Source organism: Cynoglossus semilaevis, chromosome 14 (genome assembly GCF_000523025.1).
Source record: "Cynoglossus semilaevis isolate Cse_v1.0 chromosome 14, Cse_v1.0, whole genome shotgun sequence".
Lineage (NCBI taxonomy): Eukaryota > Metazoa > Chordata > Actinopteri > Pleuronectiformes > Cynoglossidae > Cynoglossus > Cynoglossus semilaevis.
The window spans coordinates 17,811,041-17,837,227 of record NC_024320.1 but is presented as its reverse complement, the minus strand read 5'-3'; the positions used below and the strand labels follow the sequence as shown (position 1 = coordinate 17,837,227).

The 26,187-nt window shown below is 43.6% G+C and overlaps 1 protein-coding gene across 1 annotated transcript in view; it reads left to right on the top strand.

Moving 5' to 3' along the window:
• myo18b (myosin XVIIIB) overlaps positions 1-25,866 on the top strand; it is a 32,518-nt gene extending 6,652 nt beyond the window's left edge. The window contains 37 exon segments of the mRNA XM_025062294.1: positions 1,433-1,643; positions 1,737-1,879; positions 2,068-2,168; positions 2,728-2,791; positions 3,235-3,379; positions 4,031-4,195; positions 4,506-4,596; positions 5,768-5,960; positions 6,593-6,673; positions 7,386-7,506; positions 7,593-7,740; positions 8,800-8,983; positions 9,071-9,221; positions 9,890-9,999; positions 10,085-10,150; positions 10,230-10,358; positions 11,154-11,297; positions 12,203-12,292; positions 12,654-12,773; positions 12,869-12,974; positions 13,307-13,431; positions 13,641-13,795; positions 14,334-14,457; positions 15,028-15,228; positions 15,316-15,426; positions 15,663-15,767; positions 16,780-16,941; positions 17,065-17,178; positions 17,366-17,482; positions 17,571-17,654; positions 17,835-17,972; positions 18,412-18,597; positions 20,441-20,574; positions 21,284-21,325; positions 22,130-22,285; positions 23,300-24,241; positions 25,630-25,866. Coding sequence (XP_024918062.1) covers positions 1,433-1,643; positions 1,737-1,879; positions 2,068-2,168; positions 2,728-2,791; positions 3,235-3,379; positions 4,031-4,195; positions 4,506-4,596; positions 5,768-5,960; positions 6,593-6,673; positions 7,386-7,506; positions 7,593-7,740; positions 8,800-8,983; positions 9,071-9,221; positions 9,890-9,999; positions 10,085-10,150; positions 10,230-10,358; positions 11,154-11,297; positions 12,203-12,292; positions 12,654-12,773; positions 12,869-12,974; positions 13,307-13,431; positions 13,641-13,795; positions 14,334-14,457; positions 15,028-15,228; positions 15,316-15,426; positions 15,663-15,767; positions 16,780-16,941; positions 17,065-17,178; positions 17,366-17,482; positions 17,571-17,654; positions 17,835-17,972; positions 18,412-18,597; positions 20,441-20,574; positions 21,284-21,325; positions 22,130-22,285; positions 23,300-24,236 — 5,454 coding nt within the window. The 3' untranslated portion in view covers positions 24,237-24,241; positions 25,630-25,866.
• Positions 25,867-26,187: the final 321 nt, after the last annotated feature.

Below are 26,187 nucleotides of genomic sequence, written 5' to 3'. Positions count from 1 at the left end.
CAGAAATTGAGTAAGACAGGTGCCCAGTAAGTGGGTGGTGATCCAGCAGTAGATCACAGAGGCAGTGAACCATGTACTGTAAAGATTAAATCCTGTTGTATCGTACAGATACATTCTTTAATCAGGACCAGTCAACAACTGTCCTTTCTGATACAGTAGAAGTTTTTACAACAGGTCCAATAATTATTCTTTCATTTCAGCCACTCAGCTGAAACCAGACGAAGGAACGCCAGAACTGCCAGAGGGCCGAGTTAGGGTCCGTCTGCAAACTGATGGCTCACTACATGATGTTACAGAAAATGAAATTGAGAAGGTAAATGACCTCAAATCACTCTGTCTGGGGTTAAAAGGTCAGGCATTGGTGGATTGGGTGATCAGAGTCAACATCTCTTTATTTAGACAGCCATAATTTATATATAATGCATTACTTGTACTGCTATAAAACATGGATTGGTCCTTTAACATGGCTGTCTCTTGCACAGTGTAACCCATCAGAGCTGGACCTGTGCGATGACCTGAGCGACCTCCATAGTGTGAACGAATGTGGAGTTCTCCACACGCTGACCAGTCGAGCTCGGGCTAACCTGCCACTGACGGACGCTGGGCCAAACCTGGTCAACTTATGGCCCCCGCTGCAGACCCACAGCAAGGTGAGGGTCACTGCATCAGCATCACTGTGTCACCACTGTCACCGCTGTCACCACTGCTGTGTTGTTGTTCCTCCTGTTCTGTCTGAATTCTTCTTTGTGTCCCTCACCCCTTCTCTCTCTCTCTCTCTCTCTCTCTTTCTCTCTCTCTCTTTCTCTCTCTGGGTCATTCTCCTTCCGTTAGCATCTTCCTGTTGCTAATGTCAGTTTAATCACCTGCACCTGCCCTCCCTTGTGTTTAGCCGCTGTCGTGCTAATGCGCTACACCTGTGTCTTGTTAGGTTTTTCTCTCTCGTCTATTATTTCTTTGCACCGAGAGATTTGTCTTGGTGATTGTTAATAATCCTTCAGATTTTCAGAGACGGCAGACTAACGATGTTATTCCATCTATTATTGTTCCCTTCCCCGTTTTTAGGGCTCCTCTAACGTGTGACTGTTCCTTCACCTCGTCGTCCTCACGTGATGGAATGTTATTCTGGTCTGTGTGAATCAGTTTCCTGTTGACTTCTCTGTCGTCCCTCATGTTCAGAGCAGCGTGTCTCCACTAACATCTCCAGTGGATTTGAATGTATTTGTTGACGGCGTTGTAGTCTGTAGTAAAATGTTCCAGTTCTAGTATTTTCTTATCTTATAGTCGTTGCTATAGCGATAGCACATACACATTTCCACTGTGAGGTTTTTTCCAGCAGTCAGTTAGAACTGAAGCGTCCGGCCTCTTGGATGATGTGAAATATCTCATCTGTCCAAATATTTCACATATTTTCTGCCTCTGTCTCTCCTTTCAGACTCCAAAGTCTCGGCGAGGAGAGTCAGTGTGGGAGGCGCCCCCTGCCATGGCGGCCTTAGTCAAACGGGTGTACGTGTCCCTGGTGGGCACCCGCAGAGATCACAGCGTGTGCGCTGTAGGACGCAGCGGGACAGGCAAGACAACGGCGTGCCAAACATTCACACACGCCCTCCTCAAACAGGCTGGAACATCAGGAGAGAACGTCAGCGGTGAGAAAAAAAAACAAAACACGTGAGGATTTCTGCCCAAACACTGCAAAATTTCATTTTTTTTTTTCCCCCACTTGTGATTCCACACTTCAGTGGAGCGTGTGCAGGCCATGTTCACGATCCTCAGGGCGTTTGGTTGTGTCAGCTCCCAGCACAGTGACGCTTCATCTCGCTTCGCCATGGTCTTCTCGCTGGACTTTAACCACGCTGGACAGGCCTCAGCTGGACACCTGCAGGCATGTTGACCACACGTGTAAAATCACTTCTTAGTCCTGAAGGTTGAATCCGAATCAAGTTATTTCTGGAGATTTGAAAGCGATGGAACATGGTCTGCATGATCGAATGCGAGTTACTCATGGTTCAAAATCAATACCTAACATGTCAGACCCCTGTGTGACACTTCACTCCCTCTGCTTCTCGTCAGACCATGATGCTGGACAAGTGGAGAGTGTGTCAGAAAACCCCAGGAGAGGGCAACTTCCTGGTCTTCTCTCAGATGCTGGCGGGACTCAGTGCGGAGATGAGGTAAACTGTCCTTGGAGGAGATTTTACAGTCAAGGACATACAGTGAAGTATGTGTGACAAATGCACACAGATCCTGGCTCTGCAGGCCAATAATCATTACTTGGCTTCAGTCTCCAACAGCTGTGTCTCCCCCTAATGGTTGACTGCCACATACACCCTCCAACAACATCCTAGGGTCAAAGAGTTTTTGACATATTCAAAAATCTCTTTCTTAAAAAAGTAACCCAGGCATTTATTTACATATCATCGACGTCTTAACGGTGGCTCGTAGAACGAGTCAAGAGTTGCATTCAGAGGGCCAGGTTTTTTCTCGACAGACACCTTGGGGCCTATAAAATCAAATAAAAATCACATTTTTATTTAGCCTTATTATTTGCTTAAATTTTAGAATCAAATCCTCAGCCGGGTTTGACGGTCCACATTTGGCCCACAGGCCTCCAGTTGATGATCACTAGTTGAAAGTCTCCCAAACTGACAATTGGACAATTGTCAGTCAGCTGGTCAGTTGTTACGGTTGTTATTAGTTGTACAGTAAACTCTGTTGTTTCTTTGTCTTCAGGACAGAACTGCAGCTGCACCAGCTGCTGGAGGCCAACTCCTTTGGCATTGTAAATCCAAATAAGGTACACTGGCTGTGTGTGTGTGTGCGTGTGTGTGTGTTTTTCTGTATAACATGTTCTGTCTTGTTTTCAGGTCCACGTCTTGTTTTGTTTGAGCTCACTGCTCTAAAGATAGAACAGACGTCATCATAACCTCAGACATGGATCACGTTAGCTCTGACTCGGTGGATTGCTTACAATTTTCAAAATCCTTTAAAGAGATATATGACGAGGGTTTTAGCTCCTGATCCCCAACTTTAGCTGTATTAAAAACAATAAAAGTTGTAAATGACAAATCTCTACAGAAAGGGAAGTTCAGCTGAGGCTGAGATACAGAAGGAGTAGAAAAGTAAAAGTGTAATGATGTGTGTTGAGATGTCTCCGTTTGCAGAGATAACGATTGTGACGGGAGATAATCCATGACTCCCACTGTCAATCCTCCTCTGCCTCTCCTTGTCTGTCCTCAGATGGAGGAGAAACAGCGAGCGTCTGTGGCCTTCTCCAAGCTGCTGACTGCCATGGAAACGTTGGGGTTTTCAGCCAGTGAGCAGAAAGCCATATGGCACGTTCTGGCTGCTATTTATCATCTGGGAGCTGCTGGTGCGCTGTGAGGTAACAACCATTCACCATCGTCATCATCATCATCATCAGCAGCAGCAGCAGCAACATTATTATTGACTTTATCATATGACACAGCTGAAGTGAACTCTTCAGAATCAGGTTCCTGAAAAAGTTCCTGAAGATATGAAAACATTTTACAAGCCATACATATTTGTTCATTTTTTTAGAAGCAGAAATTGTCAAAAATTTAAACAAAAATTCCAATATATTAGGTCAGATAATTAACAGTACATTGATAAAGTTTTAGTAAGTAGTAATTATTTTTATTTCTAGTATTTAAGGCAGGGGTTGTCAAACTCGAACTCAATCACTGAACGGGCAGAACATTAAAATACAGTTAATCGGGGGCCAAACAGGATTAATATTTATTAAAGTCAAATTCTGCAACAACCTTTTCCTCAATAAAACAAGTAAATTATATGCAATCTATATATAAAACACTGCATTTCAACCTCCCTACTACTACTACTGTAGCTTACTTTAGGGCCACCGGGGGCAGCAGAGAGAGACCCCATTTGCATTCCCCCTTTCAAATATTTTTTAACAACACAATCTTCTCCCACTGTGTCTTTGTGACGCTGACCTTCAGAGTGTTCTTTTGGATCACGTTCTTTTACAAGTGCATCCTCTGGTTTGTCACAGTGGGCAGGAGGCAGTTTTTGAATTTCGACAGCGCTCAGACGGCCAGCAGCGTCCTGGGCTGTGAAGGAGACGAGCTGCACACTGCTGTGTTCAAACATCACCTGCAGCAGCTGCTGCAGAGAGCCATCGGGGGCAGCAGAGAGAGGACCACAGTTAAGGAGGAGGGTAAGAGTTCGCTCACCAGAGGAGACGCAGCACGGAGCAAAAAAAGACAACATGGTGGAGTCACTTACCACATACAACCATATTCATAGTGATATATCAGATTACTTTAACTCGTATTAATTTGCAAACAATCTCAGAACTGAAAGTATGTTTATTGTGGCATGCTTGTTTGTGTAGATACGTGTTTGAAACCTGCTGACTGTCAGGTGTCTTGTCTTTGAGAGGCTTCAGGCTCACCTTTAACACAGTTTGTCATGTTTATTAAAATACAAATTGACTGTGTCACCACGTCTGGCTCTGATCTGTGCAGGTCCCAGACTGACAGCCGTTCAGTGTGTTGAAGGAATGGCTGCAGGACTCTATGAAGAACTCTTCACTGCCATTGTTTCATTCATCAACAGGTAGACACGCAGACACACAATTATGAATAAAACATATTATAAACTAAAAAATAAAGACATTCCTCACTGATAAAGAAAACACCAAGGAGATACTAAAAGGAAATGGAAACGCGTCTATTTCTAACTCGGATTTAGAAACAGGCAGTGGAGGTGGGGTTGTCGGATGTTTAAAGGAGAATCTTCCCACATATTCTGATGCAACGACAGCGAGGCCCCCTGCTGACTGACTGAGTCATCAGGAGGAACTGAAAAACACTTCCTGCTTCATATTATTTCACATCAGCAGTGTGATCCCTGATTTGTGTCGGTGCACTGCATGTCGCTGCTTCCTCTTAACAAATTGACCAGCAGTTTGACCAGTTATGGAATAATGTATTCTTGGTACAGAAATGAAATAATAACTAAATGATCAAAGTCAGTCAGTCAGATTAAAAAAACAAAAAAAAAAAAAATCAGATATAATCAGGCATTCATTTAAACATAACATCAATAGAATTAATTTAATAATGATAATTTTAGAAAGAGATAAATCATACACTTTATATGTATTTGAATATTGTTTTTTCTGAGTTTGTTTTTTGTTTTTGTTTTACCCACACCAACTTGTGTGTACAGTATAAATGTTGTCTTATTTGAAATCAGTCTTTGGCCAAAAAAAGTAGACCATGTGTGTGGTCTACAGTAGAAGCTGCATGTTGACCATAATACTTTTTATTTCATAGACTGGAAATCTGATGGAGGAGAATAAAATAAAATAATAATAATAAAAAAAAAACAATAACAGAAACATTTTAATGCCTATATATGGTCGTAAAGAATAAATCAGGTTTGATGCCAGTGTTTAACAGATGGTATCGTTTGTAAAGTTGGCAGTAGATGAATTGCAAATCAGACTAAAAAAACTGCTCTGCAGATTATGTTCCTTTAATTTCAGCACAGACTGTTCAGACAAACAGATGCTATGCTAACTTAGCCAAATGACCATAAAGTGCTCAGTGCAAAAGCACCTTGATACACCTGACTAACCTATGTAGGTCTCCTGAAGGCACCAGGTCTGGGCACGACTCGGACATTTTTCTTATTTTTTTCTGCGACTCTGCTGGGTTTACTATCTATATACAGCATTACATACAGACTGTCCAGTATGTGAGACAAAATGTGCTGTTTGCAGGGCTCTGGGTGGAAAGCAGCTGGCCCTGGCCTCTGTGATGGTGGTGGACACACCAGGCCTGAGGAACCCCCGACATTCTGCAGCAGAACAGGCGGCCGGCTGGTCGGAGTTTTGCCACAACTACCTGCAAGAGAGGCTGCTGGAGCATCACCACACACACACCTTCACACACACGCTGGAAAGATACGCCAAGGTGATGTGCAGTGCCAACTCACCGCAGGCTACAATCATTAGTCGGTGAAGGCGGACAAGAAGGCTAGCTGGAGATTTTGTGTCTGTACAACATCCAGGACACTTCCTCAGTTCACCACAGGGATGTGCTGTCTAAACTCACACGCCTACTGATTATGACAGGCAGTGACCAAGAGCAGACCATAATTATAGTATAGTCCAGTGTAACAGTTCCTTGTTGTTAATGCTGTGGCGACCCCTGGTGACAGGAGTAACTGAAAGTGATCATTCTTCTAAAGATAAACAAAAAAGAGTTTTGGTTTTTTTTGCCTTTTGTTTCATAAATCTTGTCTTTCTCACCCATCTGTGTAGTGACGTATTGTTTTATAATAGGCTGATTCTAAGGCTAGGGAAGAAAATGACAAACTATAGTGAAGTAATAGCACACTTGAAGCTGAAGAGTTTAGTTTTGTTTGTTTTTTTAGTTTTTTTTTTAGTTCCCCATCAGTTAGGTCTATTGTGTCTTGTTAACCTAATGAAACTGGAACATCCAAAGACAATGGACCTGCTGACCATCCAGTTCTTAGGCCTGATTGTAGGTGTGGTAAATATGTAATGCATTTTAAAATGTTCTCTGGTCTGTTGTGTCTTCAGGAGAACGTCCCAGTAGAGTTTGAATGTCCAGAGACCAGTCCTGCTGAGGTGGTGTCCGCCATTGATCAAGCCCCTCCCCAGGTTCCCCACCAACACACCACTAACATAGCATAGAGAAACGAACAGTTTAGCACAGCATGGACTAGCATACCAAAGTGTAGCATGGTCTTTCCTGTCATTGGTGAATACAACAATACAGTGGAATTGAATTATATTGAGCAGCTCTAACAGACGTCACAAAGTAGCAGAAATGATGTGACTAATGAATCTAAGCTGACCAAACACTGAAGCTCAGTATTCTTCATTACAGTAATACAATCATTTAAGGTTAAATAATAAAAAAACACTAACATATACCAGGTACAGTCAACAGGATGAGTCAATGAAAGGGCCATGTTGTAGCAGCAGACGTGCGGCTGAAAACAGAAGCTACACAAAAGACAGAAAAGACAAACAAAAGAGTAACAGTCATCTGCTCTCTTTGGGATTCAAGACTGGGGACTTTTTTTTGTTTAATCTCTTTTGCATTTTGTTATTGTGAAATGTATGAATCAGCATTTTCTCAGACAAATTAATTTCATTCAGCCTTGGAATTCAAAAGACTTGATCAGTGGGCAGCTGAAATATACAGCAGGGATTACAGGGAACAATCATGTCCTCAGAAGAATCAACGTCTTTATATGTTTGCAGGTTCATTTGTTTAGTTCAGGTTCACAGGCTGCACACACACACACATTTTTTTTTCTTTTTAGTTTGAGGTGTGTCAATGTGGTAAATGCTTGTTGTTTTTAAGGTGAGGGCGGCAGATGGAGACTGCAGAGGTCTACTGTGGGTTCTAGATGAGGAGATGATGACACCTGCCTCCAGTGAAAGCAGAGCCTTGGAGAGAGTGTGCCAATATTACAGCAACACGGGTAATTTGAAAAAGAAGAAAAACCCCACACACAAGTCCAGTAAATCTCTCAGTTTGTGAGTGTGAATTATCCATGTGTCCCTGCAGTGCGTCAGTGTGAGCAGCCACTACACTGTGAGGTCAACCACCTGATGGGCGGTGACCCTGTCCGCTATGACCTCACTGGATGGTTTGGTTTGATCCAGAACAATCCATCTGCTCTGAACGCCAACTGTCTGCTGCAAAACTCCAAAATGTGAGTTTGTGTGAAGGTTAAGGAAGGCTCAGTCCAACGCTTTCATGTCCGATACCAGTACTGCAACTTGAAGTATCTGCCGATGCAGATATTAACCGATACCTTGTCCCTATTTATGGCATGTTGCGCATTAAGGTTTAGGTATCAGATCGGACGGGCTGTAGTTTTTTTTTTAGTTTTTTTTATGTTTTATCCTAACATTTTGACCAATATCAGATTGATACCAATCCAGAGTAAAGATCAGGACACACTGTGAACAACAGAAATGTTTAAATCTCGAGTCTCATCTTCACTTCTCGGTCTTTCCACTTCTCGGAGTACGAGCGTCACATGCAGGGTCAGCAGCTGATGGTTCGGCTGTAACTAAGTCCAGCTCGTTTCATATTCCAGTGTCCTATTTTAACCTTCGATGTCTCATACACACTTGAACATCCCAGTAAATATTTACACATGTGCAGGCTCCTCTCAAAAATAAATAAAACAACTTATAATTAACGGAATGGTAAGATGAATAATGGTGAGAAAAGAGCAGGGTTCCCACGCATCTTGAAAGACCTGGAAAATAAGTGACAATCTTTCCAGCACACATTTAAAAAAATGTAGAAAATGAGATAGAAAAGTCATATGTCCTGGAAATGGCTAGTTATTTTAGGAAAGTTATTTTGGAAAATTATTTCTCCTCCCTGCTTCCAGATTCATCTGGTTATTTATTTTGTACTGGGCAGAGTCAAGGGGAGACATGTGACCTTTGGCACGTTGTCCTGATGCTGCTAAAAGTGGAAGCTCAGCTCAAGTACTGTATATTTTAAAAACTGTATTCCTTACTTGTATTTTTTGCCTTCACTGTACTCTAAAATGTGAAATGGAATATTTTATGTTTATGTGCACATCTGCACAAACGACTTTCACATTTGTTAAATAATCAATATTAGTTGATATGACCAAACCCAGTCCTACTGTCTTGTTTGTCGTAGCATTGCAGTTAATTAACATTCACACATGTCATAATGAATGCCGTGTCATAAATCTCACAGCTAATGTATGTCTTTGTCTCCACAGAGGGGAGGTAAAGGCCATGTTCACCCCTCGTATCTCTGTGCCTCCCCTGTGTCAGGGGCTGGGGGGGTTGGAAGGCAGCAGCCAGCGTTCTCTGCGGAGGAATGGCACCATTAGGAAGACATTCAGCGGAGGAATGGCCGCCGTGCGCAGGCACTCCCAGTCGATTGCAGTGAAACTGCAGGCAGTGAGTACTGCTGTTTCAACGCTCAGAGCATATCCCATAATATGTCTCAGTTTGGGCTTCCATTACCTCACTGCCTCTGTTCTGCAGGATGCTCTGGTCAACCTGATTCGTAGAGCTGAGCCTGTGTTCCTGCAGTGTGTGAGTGCAAAGGTCGAGAGTGGCAGTTTGGACGTCCCCACCCTGAGAGTTCAGCTGCAGTCCACACACATCTTACAGGCCCTGCAGCTCTACCGTACAGGTCAGGGGTCAGGACATTCACACTGATAGCATCAGTGTGAATGTGTATGTATGTATGTATTTATGTATATATATGTATGTATGTATTTATATATATGTATGTATATATATGTATGTATATGTATGTATATATATGTATGTATATGTATATATATGTATGTATATGTGTATATATATGTATGTATATACTGTATATATATATATATATGAATGTATATATATATACACAATGTTCATGGTGTGTATGTGTGTCAGTCCTAACAAATAGTAAGCAGTTAGGGTTGTGCCAAGGGTATCCTTCACTAAGTACCAAGTATATACTGTACTATTATTGTACCATCACTTTGGTAATGTGATGTGATGTGATTGGGTGCATGAGCTCTTCAATCTGACACTGTTGTCATGTGAGAAAATGTACCAGTTAAACTAAGAATAAAAATAATCAAAATGGTAAAAACAAACAAAATAACATTCTGCATAACTTAGAGTCAGCTGAACAGAAAGTGAGCGGAGCTTTCAAACCATTAGTGTATTTCAAATGAAAAACATATGAAGAGAGGATGATGTGTCAGTGTTGTTCTGGTTGAATGTTCAAGATTGAAGATGAAATGACCATCTCAGTAATATGACGTTGTTTCAGGCTGATAATCTCTGTCTGTTTCTGCCCAGGGTTTCCGGATCACATGACTCTGAGCGACTTCAGGTGTCATTTCCAAGCACTGTCTCCTCCAATTATGAAACGTTATGCTTCAATGTTTGTCAGCCATGATGAGAGGAAGGTCAGACGACGGGTCATACACACAACATGTTGGTGATATTCAGCCAACATCACAACACCAGGTGTCCTCTCTGTTCTCTCCTCAGGCCGTAGAGGAGTTGCTGCTGGAGTTGGACCTGGATAAAAAGAGCATAGTCCTGGGTGGCAGCAGGGTGAGGACGACTGTTCTTACAGGCGCACGACTCACGCTTAACTCTGCAGTCCATTGACTCACTTCCTGTTGTGCCTCAGGTGTTTATGAAAAGAGGTGTGCTGCGCTACCTGGAAGAACAGAGGGACCAGCTGGTCACTGGTTGGTTGGTGTTTCTGCAGGCCTCCTGCAAGGGACACGTGGCGCGTCAGAAATACCGCAAACTCAAGGTTAACATCTGTCTACTGTCAAACCGTACATACAAATGTCCAGCCCAAGGCCGGGCAGCAGCAGCAGCAGCAGCAGCAGCAGCAGCAGCAGCAGCAGCAGTGCTGGAGTGTCAGATGATTTATTACATCAGCAAACGTTTTCATTCAGCTTCATCACTTCATCTTCTCTGGGTCGTCAGGGGTCTGGAGGGGAGGGTGGGACACACCTTGGACATGTCCATCACAGGGTCACCTATGGAGACAACAACCATTCACACTCACGTTCACACCTATGGTCATTTTAGTGTGAACATCAACCTAATCCTGCATGTGTTTCTTTGACCTGAGAAACAACACACACATCCACAGGGAGAACATACGACCTTCACACTGTATCAAACCCCTGACCTTAATGGTGTAAGGCAAGACCACCAACCAATTCATCACCATCTGACACCGGTAATCTTTAAAGTTATGTTAATGATTTCAGCCTAATATAATGTTGTGTACAACATTTAACATTTACAGAATCCTGACTTAACTAGAACATTTAATGCTTCAAAAATATAACTCAGATATAATATAATATTATATAATATAACTCAGAGGTCCATACACTGATGGACTACAGACTACCTCACCCCCAGGGTCTGCGGGGCAGTCTTGGATTCTACCACCCTCTCAAATTCTATGATACGAAATACTGCAGTTTTTTCACCCTGTCCTGATTAAGTGATTTCAAAATGCTGAGACAACCACGGTATTCTCTGTCCTCAATGTCCTTCACTTTGTCTGTGTGTGTGTGTGTGTCTCCAGGTGCAGCAGATGGCAGTCAGCTGTCTGCAGAGAAACCTGAGGGCTCTGAGGGCTGTGTCCACGTGGAGCTGGTGGAAACTTTTCTGTCTCCTTCGTCCTCTGCTCAATGTCAACATGGACAACGAGAGGCTAAAGATGAAGGAGGTGAGGCCACAGGTGCACAAGCACTCACAGACGGTGCTCACAGACAGTGCTCACAGATGGTGCTCACAGACAGTGCTCACAGACGGTGCTCACAGACAGTGCTCACAGATGGTGCTCACAGACAGTGCTCACAGACGGTGCTCACAGACAGTGCTCACAGACGGTGCTCACAGACAGTGCTCACAGATGGTGCTCACAGACAGTGCTCACAGACGGTGCTCACAGACAGTGCTCACAGATGGTGCTCACAGACAGTGCTCACAGATGGTGCTCACAGACAGTGCTCACAGACGGTGCTCACAGACAGTGCTCAACTAACTGTGCGTCAGTCTTGTGTGTAGTTCAAACACCTGAACAGAAAGTGAGCAGAGCTTTCACACCAACAGCAAATACCCATGAAAACACCGTGTCCCTTGAACTGCAGTAGAATCACCTGCCACTGGGTTCCTGGATCACCAGATTTTTTTAAAAATATGACAATGAGTATTTGAATGAAGTATCGCTCTGACAACATGCAGTATGTTGTCATGTGGACATAACAGAGAATTTGTTTTGAGGTTTCTCTCAGAATAATATCTGAAGACATACAGATCACATAAACACAGTGGTACGAGCTCCCTGAAATACGAGTTTTCCAAGTTACAAGATTTTCCTCGTGAGTTATTTTTAATGGGAAATGCAAGTGATGGACATACGAGTGCTGTTGTGGGACGGATTAAACTGGTATGTTGACGCCGTTCACTCTATATGATTTAGTAGATGGATGGTAAAAAAACAAAAAAAAAGAACTTTTGTAATGCAATCATTTGTGTGTGACAGTCTGGTGAATAAGGGCCCAGTGGTCATGGTCAGGAGTGGAAGATGAAACGGTATAATACCAGACTGGTTCTGGACTCATTTTTCAGGACGAAGTGTCGGCTCTGAGACGTCGCCTGGAGAAATCAGAGAAGGAGAGGAATGAGCTGAGGCAGACTGCAGACAGCCTGGAGACCAAGGTCTGTGAGAGCTGAGAGAACTGATTCACACACTCACACACTCACACACACACACACTCACACACAGGTTGGTAAAGATGATGTATATATATATAGTTGATACATATTTGATAAATAAGAGAATGCTAGGATTCTATAAGATTCCTTATTTTAGCTGTGGTTTATTTCTCCACATCCTGCATTTAAAACTACAAGCACTTTCATCAGAGAATTCCTTCTTCGTTGAACTCGATGTTTTTCTGATCAGGAAACAACCTGCCTTAATAAAACAGTTCATATTTTTTCAGTTTCAATAAAAGAAACAAATCTTTTTGCCTTCCCACGTTTGTCCATTTTCCTCATGTCATGATGTCGGGCACAGGTCACCGCTGTCACATCTGAGTTGAGTGACGAGCGTTTCCGTGGTGATGCTGTCGGACAGGCTCTGGACGTGGAGAGGGCAGAGAGACTGAGACTAAGTCGTGAAAACAAAGACCTGCAGGTCTGTCTAATCCACACCACGTCCTCCTGTTCGTCTCCTTGAAGCAGTGAATCAATGTGCTGTTTATTTCACATTTCTTCCTCTTCAAACTCCAGGCTCGTTTTGACCAGTGTAAAGTGTCCATGGAAACAATGGAGAAGCAGCTGGAGGAGGAGAAGCAGAGGGCAGAGAAGGCTGAGAGTCAGAGGGCAGTGGGGTCAGGTAACTGGACACTGCCCAGTGGAAAATGGACAAGAACTTTCAGATGAACAAAAATGTATTTTGTCTTATTCATAAGAGTGTAGGCTAAGGCAAACACACTTCCATTATTTTCCACTGTTGTAGGAATGATGCCTCCAAGTCAAAACTAAAAAACCCATTCTATTACTTCAAAAAAAAAAGTGTCTTTTACAATTGGTTTTCTCTTGAATCACTCTATTCACCTTTACACAAGTCTCTTTTCTTTTATTCTTAAAATTATACCTTGAGAAAAGAGACAGAAATGTCACCTCAGTTTTGGACCCGTCACCATCAATGTCACTTCTCCGTCACAGAGAGCGACCTGGCGATGCAGCTGGAGTGTTGCCAGACAGAGGTCGAGTTTGTCCGCAAACGTCTGAAGCAGATGGAGGAGAAACTGGAGACGGAGAGGAAGACGAGGCAACAGCTGGATACACAGGTGAGGCAGGACGTGAACAGTGGCGGTCCTACAGGTGGGCTGCAGGCTGTGGACCCACAGATCTGTCCAGTCATGGCTGCTCTTCTCTGGGTTTGGTTTCACACTTGACATCCATTCAAAACTCTAGATTGACCTTATGCTCTTGTGCTGCCAACACTGACCCCGTGTGTGTGTGACCACAATGACCTAATCTGTGTTGGTGTGTGCAGGTGGCAGCGCTGCAGGCCCAGCTGGAACAGTCCAGGAGGAGTGTGGTTGATCTGAAGCGGCACCGTCGCCGGGTGACCTCTGACCTCCAAGACGCTCGTGTCCTCACAGACAGCCTGCAGAGCCGAATCCACGACCTAGAGCGCAAACGGAGGAGGTCAGTGCTAGCTGTCATCAGTACGTGACACAACAGTGCTAGCTGTCATCAGTACGTGACACTCTGTTTGGGCTGTGAAGGGACAAAGTGTGTGTTGACTGCTGAGTAGAACAGAATGTTACAGCAGAAACAGTTTCACTGTGAGGAAACGTTCACGGCTGGTACTAAAGTGAGCTGGCAGAAATCATTAGTCAGCAATCTCTGTGGTCTTTAAAAGCCTTTATTGGGACAGGTTTTACAGCAGCTTGGTTTCTTTACTTGGACCAGACTCTCCCACCAAAATAAGATAAACGTTTACTGTTCTCATGTTTACCTGCTCCTCTGTTTCTGTTGTTATTTTTTACTCAGAAAACAATATTTATTTCTGAACAGCTGCCCTAAAACTGACTAACTCAAACTTGCCCAATTGTCGGTCGTAACTTTTGTGATATTTTTCATTTTTCTGCCAATATTCCAGTTTTTATGTGACAACTGGCCTCATTGAACCGTTAGACTGCATTTTTCTTTTAGTAATTTTTTTTTAACCCGTTCTGCTCAGGTTTGACAATGAGTTGACTCAGGCTCTGGAGGAGGCTCATAATGAGCGGGAACAGAAAGAAAAAGTCTTTCAGGAAAACACATCTCTTGGTTCTGAAATATCCACTCTGCGTCGCAACCTTCAGGTATGTTTCGTCTTTTTGTTTGTTGTAGGGATGGATCGATCTGACACTGTGGAACGGAGAAGGTCCAATAATCAGCAAATTTTCAGGATCAAATGTTGAAAAAAAAACCAATTCTAGTCCGCCCGATGTTATAACTAAGCCTAAAGTTCTCCTGTCACGGAGAACCGTATCTTCAGCCAACAGCCACTTGTTTTTTCTGAATGCCAAACAAAGACGTATTGTTGACTTTATTTATTTGATTTGGTTGCTGTGGTCAGTTGTTTGATTTGATTAAAATGTTAAAATAATAACAGTGTCCGTAATTGCTAAATCAGGCTAAGACAGTAGATGCCTGCAGCGTGCCGGATCAGACAACATGTATTGGATTCATATTGACATTGGCAGATACTCCAAGCTGCAGTATCAGTATCAGACATGATAAACTTGTATTGAACGATCCCAATCAACAAACTCGTATATTTCTCGACCACCACTTCCACTCAGGGCTTACACAAAAAAAAAGTTCTGCAAATGTCCAAATCTGACTAAGAACAAAAAGGAAGTGTGTCACCTGGGTGTGGGTTCATGCAGGAGAGCCAGGCGGAGGTTTGTCGTCTGCAGAAGCAAAAGGAGGAGCTGTGTGCTCAGATACGGGACCTCAGTCTGCCCGTGGACTTGGCATCAGATTCTCTCCCTGATCTTAAGAAACAGCTGCGACTCTTGGAGGGCCAGGCCAGCGAGAGGGCGGAGGAAGTTACCCAGCTTTCTGCCAGGATCCAACAGCAGCAGCAGGTATGTGTACACACACACACACACACGTTCAGGTGGATCCTGTTCACCTGACACAGTGTGTCTCACTTCCTGTGTCGTTTTAATCAGATTCACATGAGGTTTGAGATGGAGATGGAGAGGATGAAGCAGATTCACCAGAAGGAGCTGGAGGATAAAGAGGAGGAGTTGGAGGATGTGCACAAGTCGTCCCAGAGACGGGTGGGTAGACAGACACGCAGATTAATAATGGATGGTCTGTGTTGGAACAGCAGCACTACTGCATCAGTCAAGTCATAAATGTTGAGACATACCAGGAGTGGTTTTAGAATAAAGTCTAAATCTTTCACACCTCCACTCAGATGACTCTACTCTGCTTTAGGATCCTCTTCTTGTTAGTCACAATAAAATATTTTCTCTCAGATTGTTTATCTTATGCTGTTACTGTGTGTGTACAGCTGAAGCAGTTGGAGATGCAGCTAGAGCAGGAGTATGAAGAGAAACAGATGGTAATTCATGAGAAGCACGACTTAGAGGGACTCATCGCCACTCTGTGTGACCAGGTGTGTAAACACACACTCATACACACACATACATACATATTGCATTAAAAATGAATGTTAACACACACTCATACACACACACACATACATATTGCATTAAAAATGAATAATTATTTTTTTCACCCGAGTGTAACCTCAGTCTCGTACATGTTTAGTAGTCCTGTTTGAAGGAAACTCTTGATAAATCACTGTCAGTGAAGCTGTAGCTGATCGTCACCAGTGAAACTCCGATTGGAAATCAATCAACATCATTTCTTAGTTTTATATGTCTGGTTAATGACAAGTTAACCAAGTAAGTTTTATATGTCTGGTTAATGACAAGTTCGTTAACATTAAATGAAGAATGTGTAAGTGTAATAAGTATGCTTTTTTTTCCCCATTTTTTTCCCCAATCTGTGAAGATTTGAAGATTATACTCTGATTATAAGTATATATGAATATTAAATTGATCTTTTAGAAAGAATTATTTTGTGGAGAAGCAAAGCTCATAATTAAAGAAGAAGAGTTTCAGGTTGGTGATTCAAATTTGACCTCAGTGGAGCCACATTGATAGATAGAGGTACATTTGACAGAGTACATTTGATGAAATTGAGTGCAAAAATCCTTCTGCAATATTTTCTTAGTTACTTCATTTATGTAGCTATAATGTAGAAACGACCAGAGAGGAATACGATGTTTATATATATATATATATATATATAATCTATCATGGATCGTTTAAAATTGTATAAAAATAGTTGAATAATTCTTTTGGTGCTGTTAAGGGAATCCCTTTTTGACCGGGTGGTCATTAGAACCTCTCTGTATGTCCATGACAGTTGTGTTGGTAGATACAGTTCGCACCGCGGCCCTCTGATGACAGACCGTATGAGTATGAGTGTGAGTCTTGTGACTGAAGTTGGTCTTTAAGATGAATTATCTGTGTCTCTGTTCACTGCTTCTGTTATTCTTTCATTGGTTGTTGTGTTGAATTTGTCATTGAAGGATTAGTCTTAGATCTGTTACTTTGCAGGTCGGACACAGAGACTTCGATGTGGAGAAGAAACTGAGGAGGGATCTGAAGAGGACCCATGCCCTGTTGGCTGATGCCCAGCTGCTCCTGGCCACCGTGGACAGTGCAGGGCAGAGTGTTCCCAACGGCAGCAAGGAGCAGATCGAGCGCCTCCACTGTCAGGTACAGTGAGTTAGTTTATATCACAGATTTACTCAGATGTGCTACGCCTGGCTGTGCTTTCTTTTAAAAAATAAAATAAAAAAAAAAAAAGCATACTTGTGGACCTGCTGTGTCTCCACTTAGCTGGAAGAGAGTGAAGCCCGGCGTCTTGAGGCTGAGAGCGTTCAGACAACCCTCTCTCAGGAGCTGGAGAGTATTCAGACTGAGCTGGAAAACATCTACAAGCAGAAGAGTGTGGTGAGTTTAAAAACAATTCCACATACAGTTGATATTACAGTTGGAGTTTTGATCGATTATCAAATTACATTCATGACTACATCAAGTTGCACATAGTTTGATATTTCCTGAAACAAACCAGACAGCAGTGACACAATCCTCTTTTTTAGAATTGAGTAATTGTAATTGTATGTGTGTGTGTGTCAAGGTGGACGAGCAGCTGGCCTTGCTTCAGCACGAGAAGACGGACCTGCTGAAGAGGCTGGAGGAAGACCAGGACGACCTCAATGACCTCATGGAGAAGCACAAAGCTCTGATTGCTCAGGTGCAGTGTCAGTACACACCGTACACACTCTGTGTTCTCTCTGTGGTCATCACTGACTGATCTGCTTCGTTCTCCCACTGCTGTCCAGTCGTCCAATGACATCTCTCAAATCAGAGAGCTCCAGGCTGAACTGGAGGAGATCAGGAGGCAGAGGCAGTCTCTCCAGGAGGAGGTTCGTTCTAAAGCCAGGGTTTCTTGTTCCAAAACAACATGAAACAAAAGTGTAATGCTTGAAAAAAACTGTTACTTTAAACATAAAATTAATTATTAGATTGAATTACTTTTAATTACTACTAAAAACACGGTGGGTGACACTGACTTGTCTTTGTTGACTTTTTCTTTCATGATTCAGCTTCAAAAGTCGGTGTCAAAAGTGCAGTTCCTGGAGTCATCCACTGTGGGGCGTAGCATTGTTAGTAAGCAGGAGGCTCGTGTATGTGACCTGGAAAACAAGCTGGAGTTTCAACGAGGCCAGGTCAAGAGGTTTGAGGTGAGATCATTTATTTTTCAAGCCTTTATTAGGGGCCTGAGCACGGCAGGGTTTAAGGGCCCTCTAGTGGACATACGAAGTTTCTTCATTATCATGGGAGCTGGGCACTGTAGTTGTCCCAATGTATTTCCCCTCCTCTTTAAAAAAATATCTGAACCGTCACTTTTTACATCCTACAAAAATCCAGAAACCTGTGTTAACAGAACAAACCCATCGTCTGGACGGTCGTGTGATGTTTCTTTGTGATCTCATCACGTTTATAAGACTGGTGCCAGGTCAACTTGTTGCTGGTTTTCTGTTGGCTAAAAACCAGCAGCAAGATTATACTGCAGTGTTGACCATGAGCTCCAGATCTTCAGGACGGCTGTCAGGCTGTCACCAACACGCAGGTGTTTCTCTCTTCTCTGAGTTCTGGTTCACACCTGGACGTGTTGTGCAGGTGCTGGTGCTGCGTTTAAGGGACAGCGTGGTTCGTCTGGGAGAAGAACTGGAGCAGAGTGCCCAGGCTGAGGCTCGGGAGAGAGAGAATGCTTGCTATTACCAGCAGCGCCTGCAGGACATGAGGATAGAGATGGAGGAGCTGACCCACAGAGAGGAGGAGAGCAGCCGCAAACGATTGGAGTTGGTAAATACATTCACAAATACATTCAGTTTTACTGCAGTATAAATAATCCCACATCTCGCAGTTGCTGCTGTGAACGCACTGATGTAATAACAGACATTATCAGAGCAATAAGGACCTGGAGACCATGAAGGTGAAGCCACAGACAGAACTCCACTGACTTTGATGCAGTACCGTAGTTATCCTGCGGTTGCAAGTACTATTTCCTACTACTCTACAAAATGTGTTTTTGTCTTGCAAAATTCATTTGCACATGAACAGAAGGAGAGATAAAGTAGAAATAAGAGCCTGAATGTGACTGGTCAACACAAAGTAATTACAGCTTGATTGTCCAATAGGAGCCTCTTCACGTGGCATTGTAGTTGAGACCACAGAGGGGACCCACCCCCCCATGTTGTCGAGCACCCACTATTACATGAAGTGACCAGTCATTAGCCTGGTCCATGTAACCAAAAGGTCAGCAGGTCACATTCTGTCAAAACTGTCAGGACATTGAACAGATGTAAAGATCACAACGGATTCATCCAAGGCTGACACAGAAACTGAACAAGTGGGAAGAATTAGAGTGAGAGGACAGGGTGAACCACCAACCTCTCTCCTCATGTCAGTCCAGAAAACCAGGTGTTAGTGACCCTGTAGACCGGACCCCCGTCTATACACTGGTGGAGTGGGGGGGTCTGCCTCAACTGGTCGGCACCGACCGTTGTGATCACTGCAGTTAAATTGACAATAATAATAATAATTAGTAAAGAGGAAGAACGACTTAAGTTTCCTTCAGACGTCACTGGTGTGTTGTGATTTCTGATCAGTGTCGGTCTGACGACACACAGAGCGAGCCAAGAACCTGAGGTTTGAAAACAGGAGTGTGTTGTGTAACTGTGGAACTGTTGTCAGCTCACGTTCACAGCCACAGGTCGCTCCTGCTCCTCACCAGTGGAAGGAAGGAGGAGGAAGTACAATGATTATACACACATCCTCTCTCTCTCTCCCCCTCCCTCTCTCTCTCTCTCCCTCTCTCTCCCTCTCTCTCTCCCTCTCTCTCTCTCTCCCCCTCCCTCTCTCTCTCTCTCCCTCTCTCTCTCTCTCCCCCTCCCTCTCTCTCTCTCTCCCCCTCCCTCTCTCTCTCTCTCTCCCCCTCCCTCTCTCTCTCTCTCCCCCTCCCTCTCTCTCTCTCTCTCTCCCTCTCTCTCTCTCTCCCTCTCTCTCCCTCTCTCTCCCTCTCTCTCCCTCTCTCTCTCTCCCTCTCTCTCCCTCTCTCTCCCTCTCTCTCCCTCTCCCTCTCTCTCACCAGAACTCCTCTTTAACCCACCGCCATCAGTTTCTTCACGTCATCTCTCTCTCGTCCTCTTTTGTTCTCTGAATGTGATTAATCTTTATTGTCTCCTCAAGGTTACATATGCACACACACAGACACACACATGAATACTGACCGTGTGTGTGTCACTATGACAACTGCTGCATCTACACCTGTCACACTGGAGCCAACAAAGTCAATAACATCTATAGGCTAAAGTCTGTGTGTGTGTGTGTGTGTGTGTGTGTGTGTGAACGAGGGAGAGAGGCTGTTTGTCGTCTCTCCACAAAAGCAGCAACGTCACTGGTGATTTTATAAACCAATAGTTTCAACTGGTTTGTGTGTGTGTGTGTGTGTATCTGCACCTCAGGCTCCTCCATGAGCCAGCGTGTGTCAGTGCGTTTGCTCTCTGACAGATGGGTTCATGTCAGAGAGAATCCAGGTGATTGCTGTAAAGGATTGATCGCTGGTTGTCAGTGATTTGAAAGAACACGTTGTGGCTGAATGGCTGCTCTGTCCCCGGGTGGACACGTCTCCTTTGTTTGTTCACAGGAAATGCGGGTGGAGGAGCTGACTGCCGTCAGACAGACGCTGCAGGCTGACCTTGAGACGTCCATCCGCCGCATAGTGGATCTGCAGGCAGCTTTGGAAGAAGTGGAGTCGAGCGATGAGAGTGACACAGAAAGGTATCGCACGGTAGCAGGTGGTTGGGCTGCTTTGGAATTCAGGGATTAAACTAAAAAGGCCGGCGTCCACAGACGTCAGCTGTCTCTAACACTGTCGTCAAATGGTCGGTTTCCTTCTACACTCTTCACATTGATCAGTCACGAGCCCTATGAGCACCACATTTGACCACAGTTTCGTAGAAACAGTACTGGACCTGTCTGGTCGCCTTTCATTGGTTCACAACCTCAGGTGTTTCCAAAGTTACACCGACTCTCTCTCCAGCATCCATGAATCTTCTCTGCTGTCGTCCTATTATCCTTTGGTCTGTCAGCTCCTCCACCCTCTGTTAACTGTCCCCCTGATCTGCTCCTGTCTCATCCTGTCCACCCTGGTCACTCCCAGTGGACATCTTCTCCTCCAACACAGGCTCTATAAGAAAGAGAACCTGTCTCTAAACCATACATCATAGCAGCTCTCACTACTGCCTCATAAACCTTTGCTGTTATTCTTGTGTCACAAATCATCCCAAGCACCCTGTTCTTCACCATTGTCACAAATCATCCCTGACACTCATTTTACCCAGCCTGCACCCTGTTCTTCACCAATGATATACTTTAATCATTTATTTAAAAATGATCTGATACTGAGACTTCTGTAAAACTTTGGCACTGATAGTGTGGTGCAGCATGTTGACACCTCACCCTCTCATCATTCTGATTCTAACTGCAGCGTTCAGACTGCTGTGGAGTCCCTCACTCGAAAGAAAGATCTGTAAGAATCTCATGAACATGTGCAGACTTTGTGTACAGTACATCTGTGTGTGTGTCTGTGCTGAAGCTTTGGCCTAAGACTATGTGTTAAAGTGAAATAATGATGACGATTTAGGTGTTCACTGCTGTAATCTATCAATAATCAATAATCACTAGTTAAAATGTTTGTCCAAGAACCAAAAAAAAAAAACCAGAGTCACTTCCCGTGACGTGAACATCTGGATGTAACATCGTGGTGAAAACAGCCGTCTGCATGGCTTCTGATGTTCATGGGCCGCTGCTGAGCTGACGGTGGTATTCTATAATAAATGGCTATTTATCATATATATATATTTTAACCTAAGTATTGTTTACAACACACTATCATCACTTGGGCTGTCAATATGATGATGATAACATCGATCATACCTGGCTGTGTCAAACATCTGTAGATCTCTGTCCAGTCCAACTGAATCATGACCCAAACGGATTCATTCTCATTCAGATTGTTTTGGTGGCTGGAGATCAATAAAAACAGCTGATTACGGCACAAACTCTCAAATTAATTAGTGTAATATATAAATACTTCAGTGACAGAAATGAATGGGGACGTGCTTTTGATGCCTATTATAAATGGGCCCACGTCTGATGGAGTGTGTATTTAAGCTGCAGCCGGCCCAACAGGTGGGCAGTTTAGAGGCTCTGGCATCAGGCGGGCAGCTGCATGCCAGCTCACTCTAACACTGTTTCTGTCTGGCAGCGTAGAGGCAAAAGTTTTTATGCGTACTTGTTTGTGGTACTGTCTGATGATCTGCTCTGCTCTCAGGGACTCTGTGTCCACTGCTGGGTCCAGTGGGACAGAGGATGCTGGACAGGGCATACGTCACTGGTTAGGTGTACCACGAGGAGGTCACCGCGGCGGTGGCTCACCCTACAGCAGCCGCCATTCTCTAGCTGATACCATGAGCACCTACAGCTTCAGGTAACAACCATCGAGAACACATTGTCAAGACATAGATGTATGTTTGTTTTAAAACAAGTGTCGCATGAGTGGAAAAAAACAAAGTCTGAGAAGTAACAGTGGTCACAGTGGTAAATCTGTGGCTCAGTGGTGTCAGCTGAATAAGAAATGGTTCTTTGAACGATTCATTGAAGAAGGCACAGACTCACAGCCTCATTTTCCCATCTTTGCCCACTGGTTTTGGAATGTATTAGTAGATCATTCCAGAACATCAGTACAATAATGGCTAAAGTTCAATCTCTTAGAGTATTTTAGGCGAAGAGTTTCGAGGAGACACTCAGTCAGGGGTCTCAAACTCATTTTCACCAGGGGCCACATCAGCAGTACAGTTCCCCCTGAAGTCTGTATAGATGTAAGTACTCCATAGCGTATTAATAAATGTTTCTGGAATTGATTATTATTTATATAAGTTACTTTAGTAATATCGTTCATTGCTGTGTAATAAAAAAAAACTTTAATTTATCAGGTTAAATAAATGTTTTTTAAGCTTCCGTGGGCCACTTGAAAATGACTTGGTGGGCCACATTTGGCCCCCGGGCCTTGAGTTTGACACATGCGCTCTTAAGTCTATACTCTTAAAACTTCAGTGGTTTCACTGGTTTCAAAAACATACTTTTTGCTACAGCTAGTGTAGCCTAGAAGACGGTCTTCTTCTCTGTATGTTGGAGCTTGTTAGAGAACTGACTGATGCATTACTGCCACCATGTGGTCAACAGCTGCATTGTAAGAGAGCTTCTCATATCTCTGGTGACGTCAGTTGATAACCTATGCTGTCCTGTAGCCCTTGCGCCCCACAAGTGCAAAACTGAAAGTTTTTTTGCGGCCCACTTGGTGGCGCCGGTGGCCCTATGGTTACAATCACTGCTATAGACAGATATTGTCTCTATCTAGTCCAACATTTTTTTTGTTTAAAACAATCTGTAAGAACAGTGTTAATAAACCAGCATTTGAAAAAAAATATATTTTCTTCCAAAGATCTTGTGTGGATCCTGATGATGAAGGCTCTGAGGCCGGCAATACCAGAGGTCTCGACCGGGCCCCGTCCTCCTCTGCCCTGTCCGAACTGCTGGACGGACTCCGAAAACGCAGAGCTGGTGGCGACAAAGGAGATGAAAATGGAAGCACTGTCTCTCTGCCAATATACCAGACAACCGGAGCCTCAACTCTGAGGCGACGATCGTCCGCCCTCTCTCTGGGTCCAGATGAACTCCAGGAGCCAAAACCTGGACCCAGCATTCTCAAACCGTCTTCTCCAAACCTGCCCCGTGCTGCCAGCTCTCGCTCCATCATGGACTCTCAGCCGACCGCCGCTGCCAAACTGTCACGCTTCAACTCAAGTGATTCTCTGTCCTCCCTTCCCTCTCTGCCCAGGCTTTCCTCCCTGGCTTCACCCCAAGCTTCTCGCCATCACCCGCCCTCCCTGTCCATTCCTGAGGAGGACCCAGACGAGCCCCACTTCTCACTGGATAATCCCATCCAACGCTCGCCACAGCCGCCAAGGCGACGCCTGCCGGGGATGCTTGTTACAGAAGACGGAGGTGAAGGCACTCTTGGTTCAGAAAGTATGGTCTTCCAAAATCGTAGACTGACCGCGGACAACGGCTATGACGACTCGGCATCCGACATCTTGCCCGCCATTCGCAGAGCTCAGTCCACCAGCAGCCTAGCTAGCTCAGTCAGAGGAGGCAGGAGGGCACTGAGCGTCCACTTCGGAGAGCTGCCGACCACACGCAGCAAGAGGAGCTCTGAGACGGAGTCGTCCAGTTCAGGCGGCTCAGGAGGAAGTTCCCAGAGCGGTGGGTCGAGGCTAAGGTTTCAGAGGCCGCAGGGAGAGAGACTGGAGGCAGAGGGCAGTGAGGGAGGCGACGTGGCCTCAGTCATGAAGAAATACCTGAAGAAGGACATCAACTAACCCAGGTGTGTAAACTGCTGTGTGATAATCCAGATAATCCAGTGGGATTATTATAAACCTCCAACAGGAGGTTTTTCCTACAACTGACACAAATGATGTCCAATCTCTCAGTAAAAACCTTTTACTAGAATAACCACAAGATGAGCATTTTCATGAATTTTGAAGTAGTGGTGCAGAAGACATTAGTACTGACTGTACTGCAGTACTTTCAGCGGAGAGGTTTCTCTCAGCTCAGCTCTGTGGCAGCACAGCAGAGAAGACAGAGAAAATGAAACTAGATAAATAGATTAGGTCTTGTTAAAGACGTCGTCCTCCAACAGGAAGTCAAAGTTGCTGTCATTAAGTTGCAAACTAGTCTTCCCTGACGGCCATCTTTGTTTCCAGGACAAAGGTGGTCAGCGTCTGCCTGTGCTTAATGTTGTTTTGTCTTGACTTCAGAGTCAAGTATGTTCAGTATGTAAGTGGGAAGTACTCGTGTAGAGTGGGTATTCTGTGTATGTCAGCACCGACGTACTGCATTGAGGTTGGCAGGTAAACACTTCAATGATTCAGGTGTGTTAATACCACAGGAAATCTGTCCAGTAAATAAAATAAACATCATTGAGACGTCGATTACTGTCAACTGGTTGACTCATCAACCATGTACTGTGAAAACATTAATAAAAAAAAAATATATATATATATATTACTGCAGCCTTTTTCCATGAACAATCCTTTTTATGTACGTGCGGAGAACTCAACAAGTAGTACTTGTTGTGTACTGGGCATACAGTGTTGTTTATTTAAGACTCCGGATTAAATATTTATGAATCAAAGATATACTGTGAGGTGTAGGTGTAGTAATGGGGAATCTGCTCTCTAAGAGTACGTGTATTACAAATATCTGAGATGCATCAGTAGTGTGTATATACAGTATATATATATATATATATATATATATATATATATACACACATATATATATGAATATATACACATATGTACACGTGTGTGTATATATATAGAAATGTGTTTATAAATATATTTATATGTATCTGTATTAAAAATATCAGTGATCTATTAGTAATGTACATATATATTTATATATGTATGTATATAGAAGTGTTTATATATGTATATGTACATATATGTATATATATGTTTATATACGTATATATACAGTATATGTGTGTATATATGTACACTACATATATTGTATATTTCAATATATACACATATATTTGTATATATCAGGATTGAAACCACAGTCCAGTATCATAGACAGTTCAACGTGACACAGAGGTGGTGACGCTCAGTTCTTTCCTGGTTTGGAGTTTTCTAACCATTCCCTCGTGTCGTCCCCTCTCCTCCCTCTTCCTCCTCCTCCTCCTCCTCCCTCTCTCTCTGTTGTCAGTCTGTCTTTTCGTGTGCAGTCAACACTGACGGAGGAGAACAGGAGCTGCTGCAGCCGAGGCTGAAGGAAATCCTTCGACGTAACATTTAATGTTTCTCCTCACGACTTCCTGTCGTGGTTAAAAGCAACTGAAAATATACTGTCTAATCCCATGATGCAATCAACTGTATTTCCACTTAAGCACTGTTTGAATAAGAATTTAAAAAATAATAAATAAATGTCTTACTTTCTGCCCAACCGCTGTGTTTGAACTCTGAATGTGTGCTGGAGTTTTAGTCACCGGTCTGCCCTCCGATGATGTGAACTAAAAACATAACAGATAACTAAAGGGATCTGTTACTTTACAAATATGTGAACTAAGAGTAGTTCACATACTATTTACCTACATCCTTCACTGTCTGTTACTTGAAGTACATCTAACCACCCGCCTAAAATCTGATCCTTTTACAATGTCACAGTATCATCATAATGAATTGGATTTAGATGCCACAACAGAAATAAGAGGGAGTTTATCTGCTGAAAGAAAGTAGAATTTCCTTGAAGGTAAATTCTGTTCAA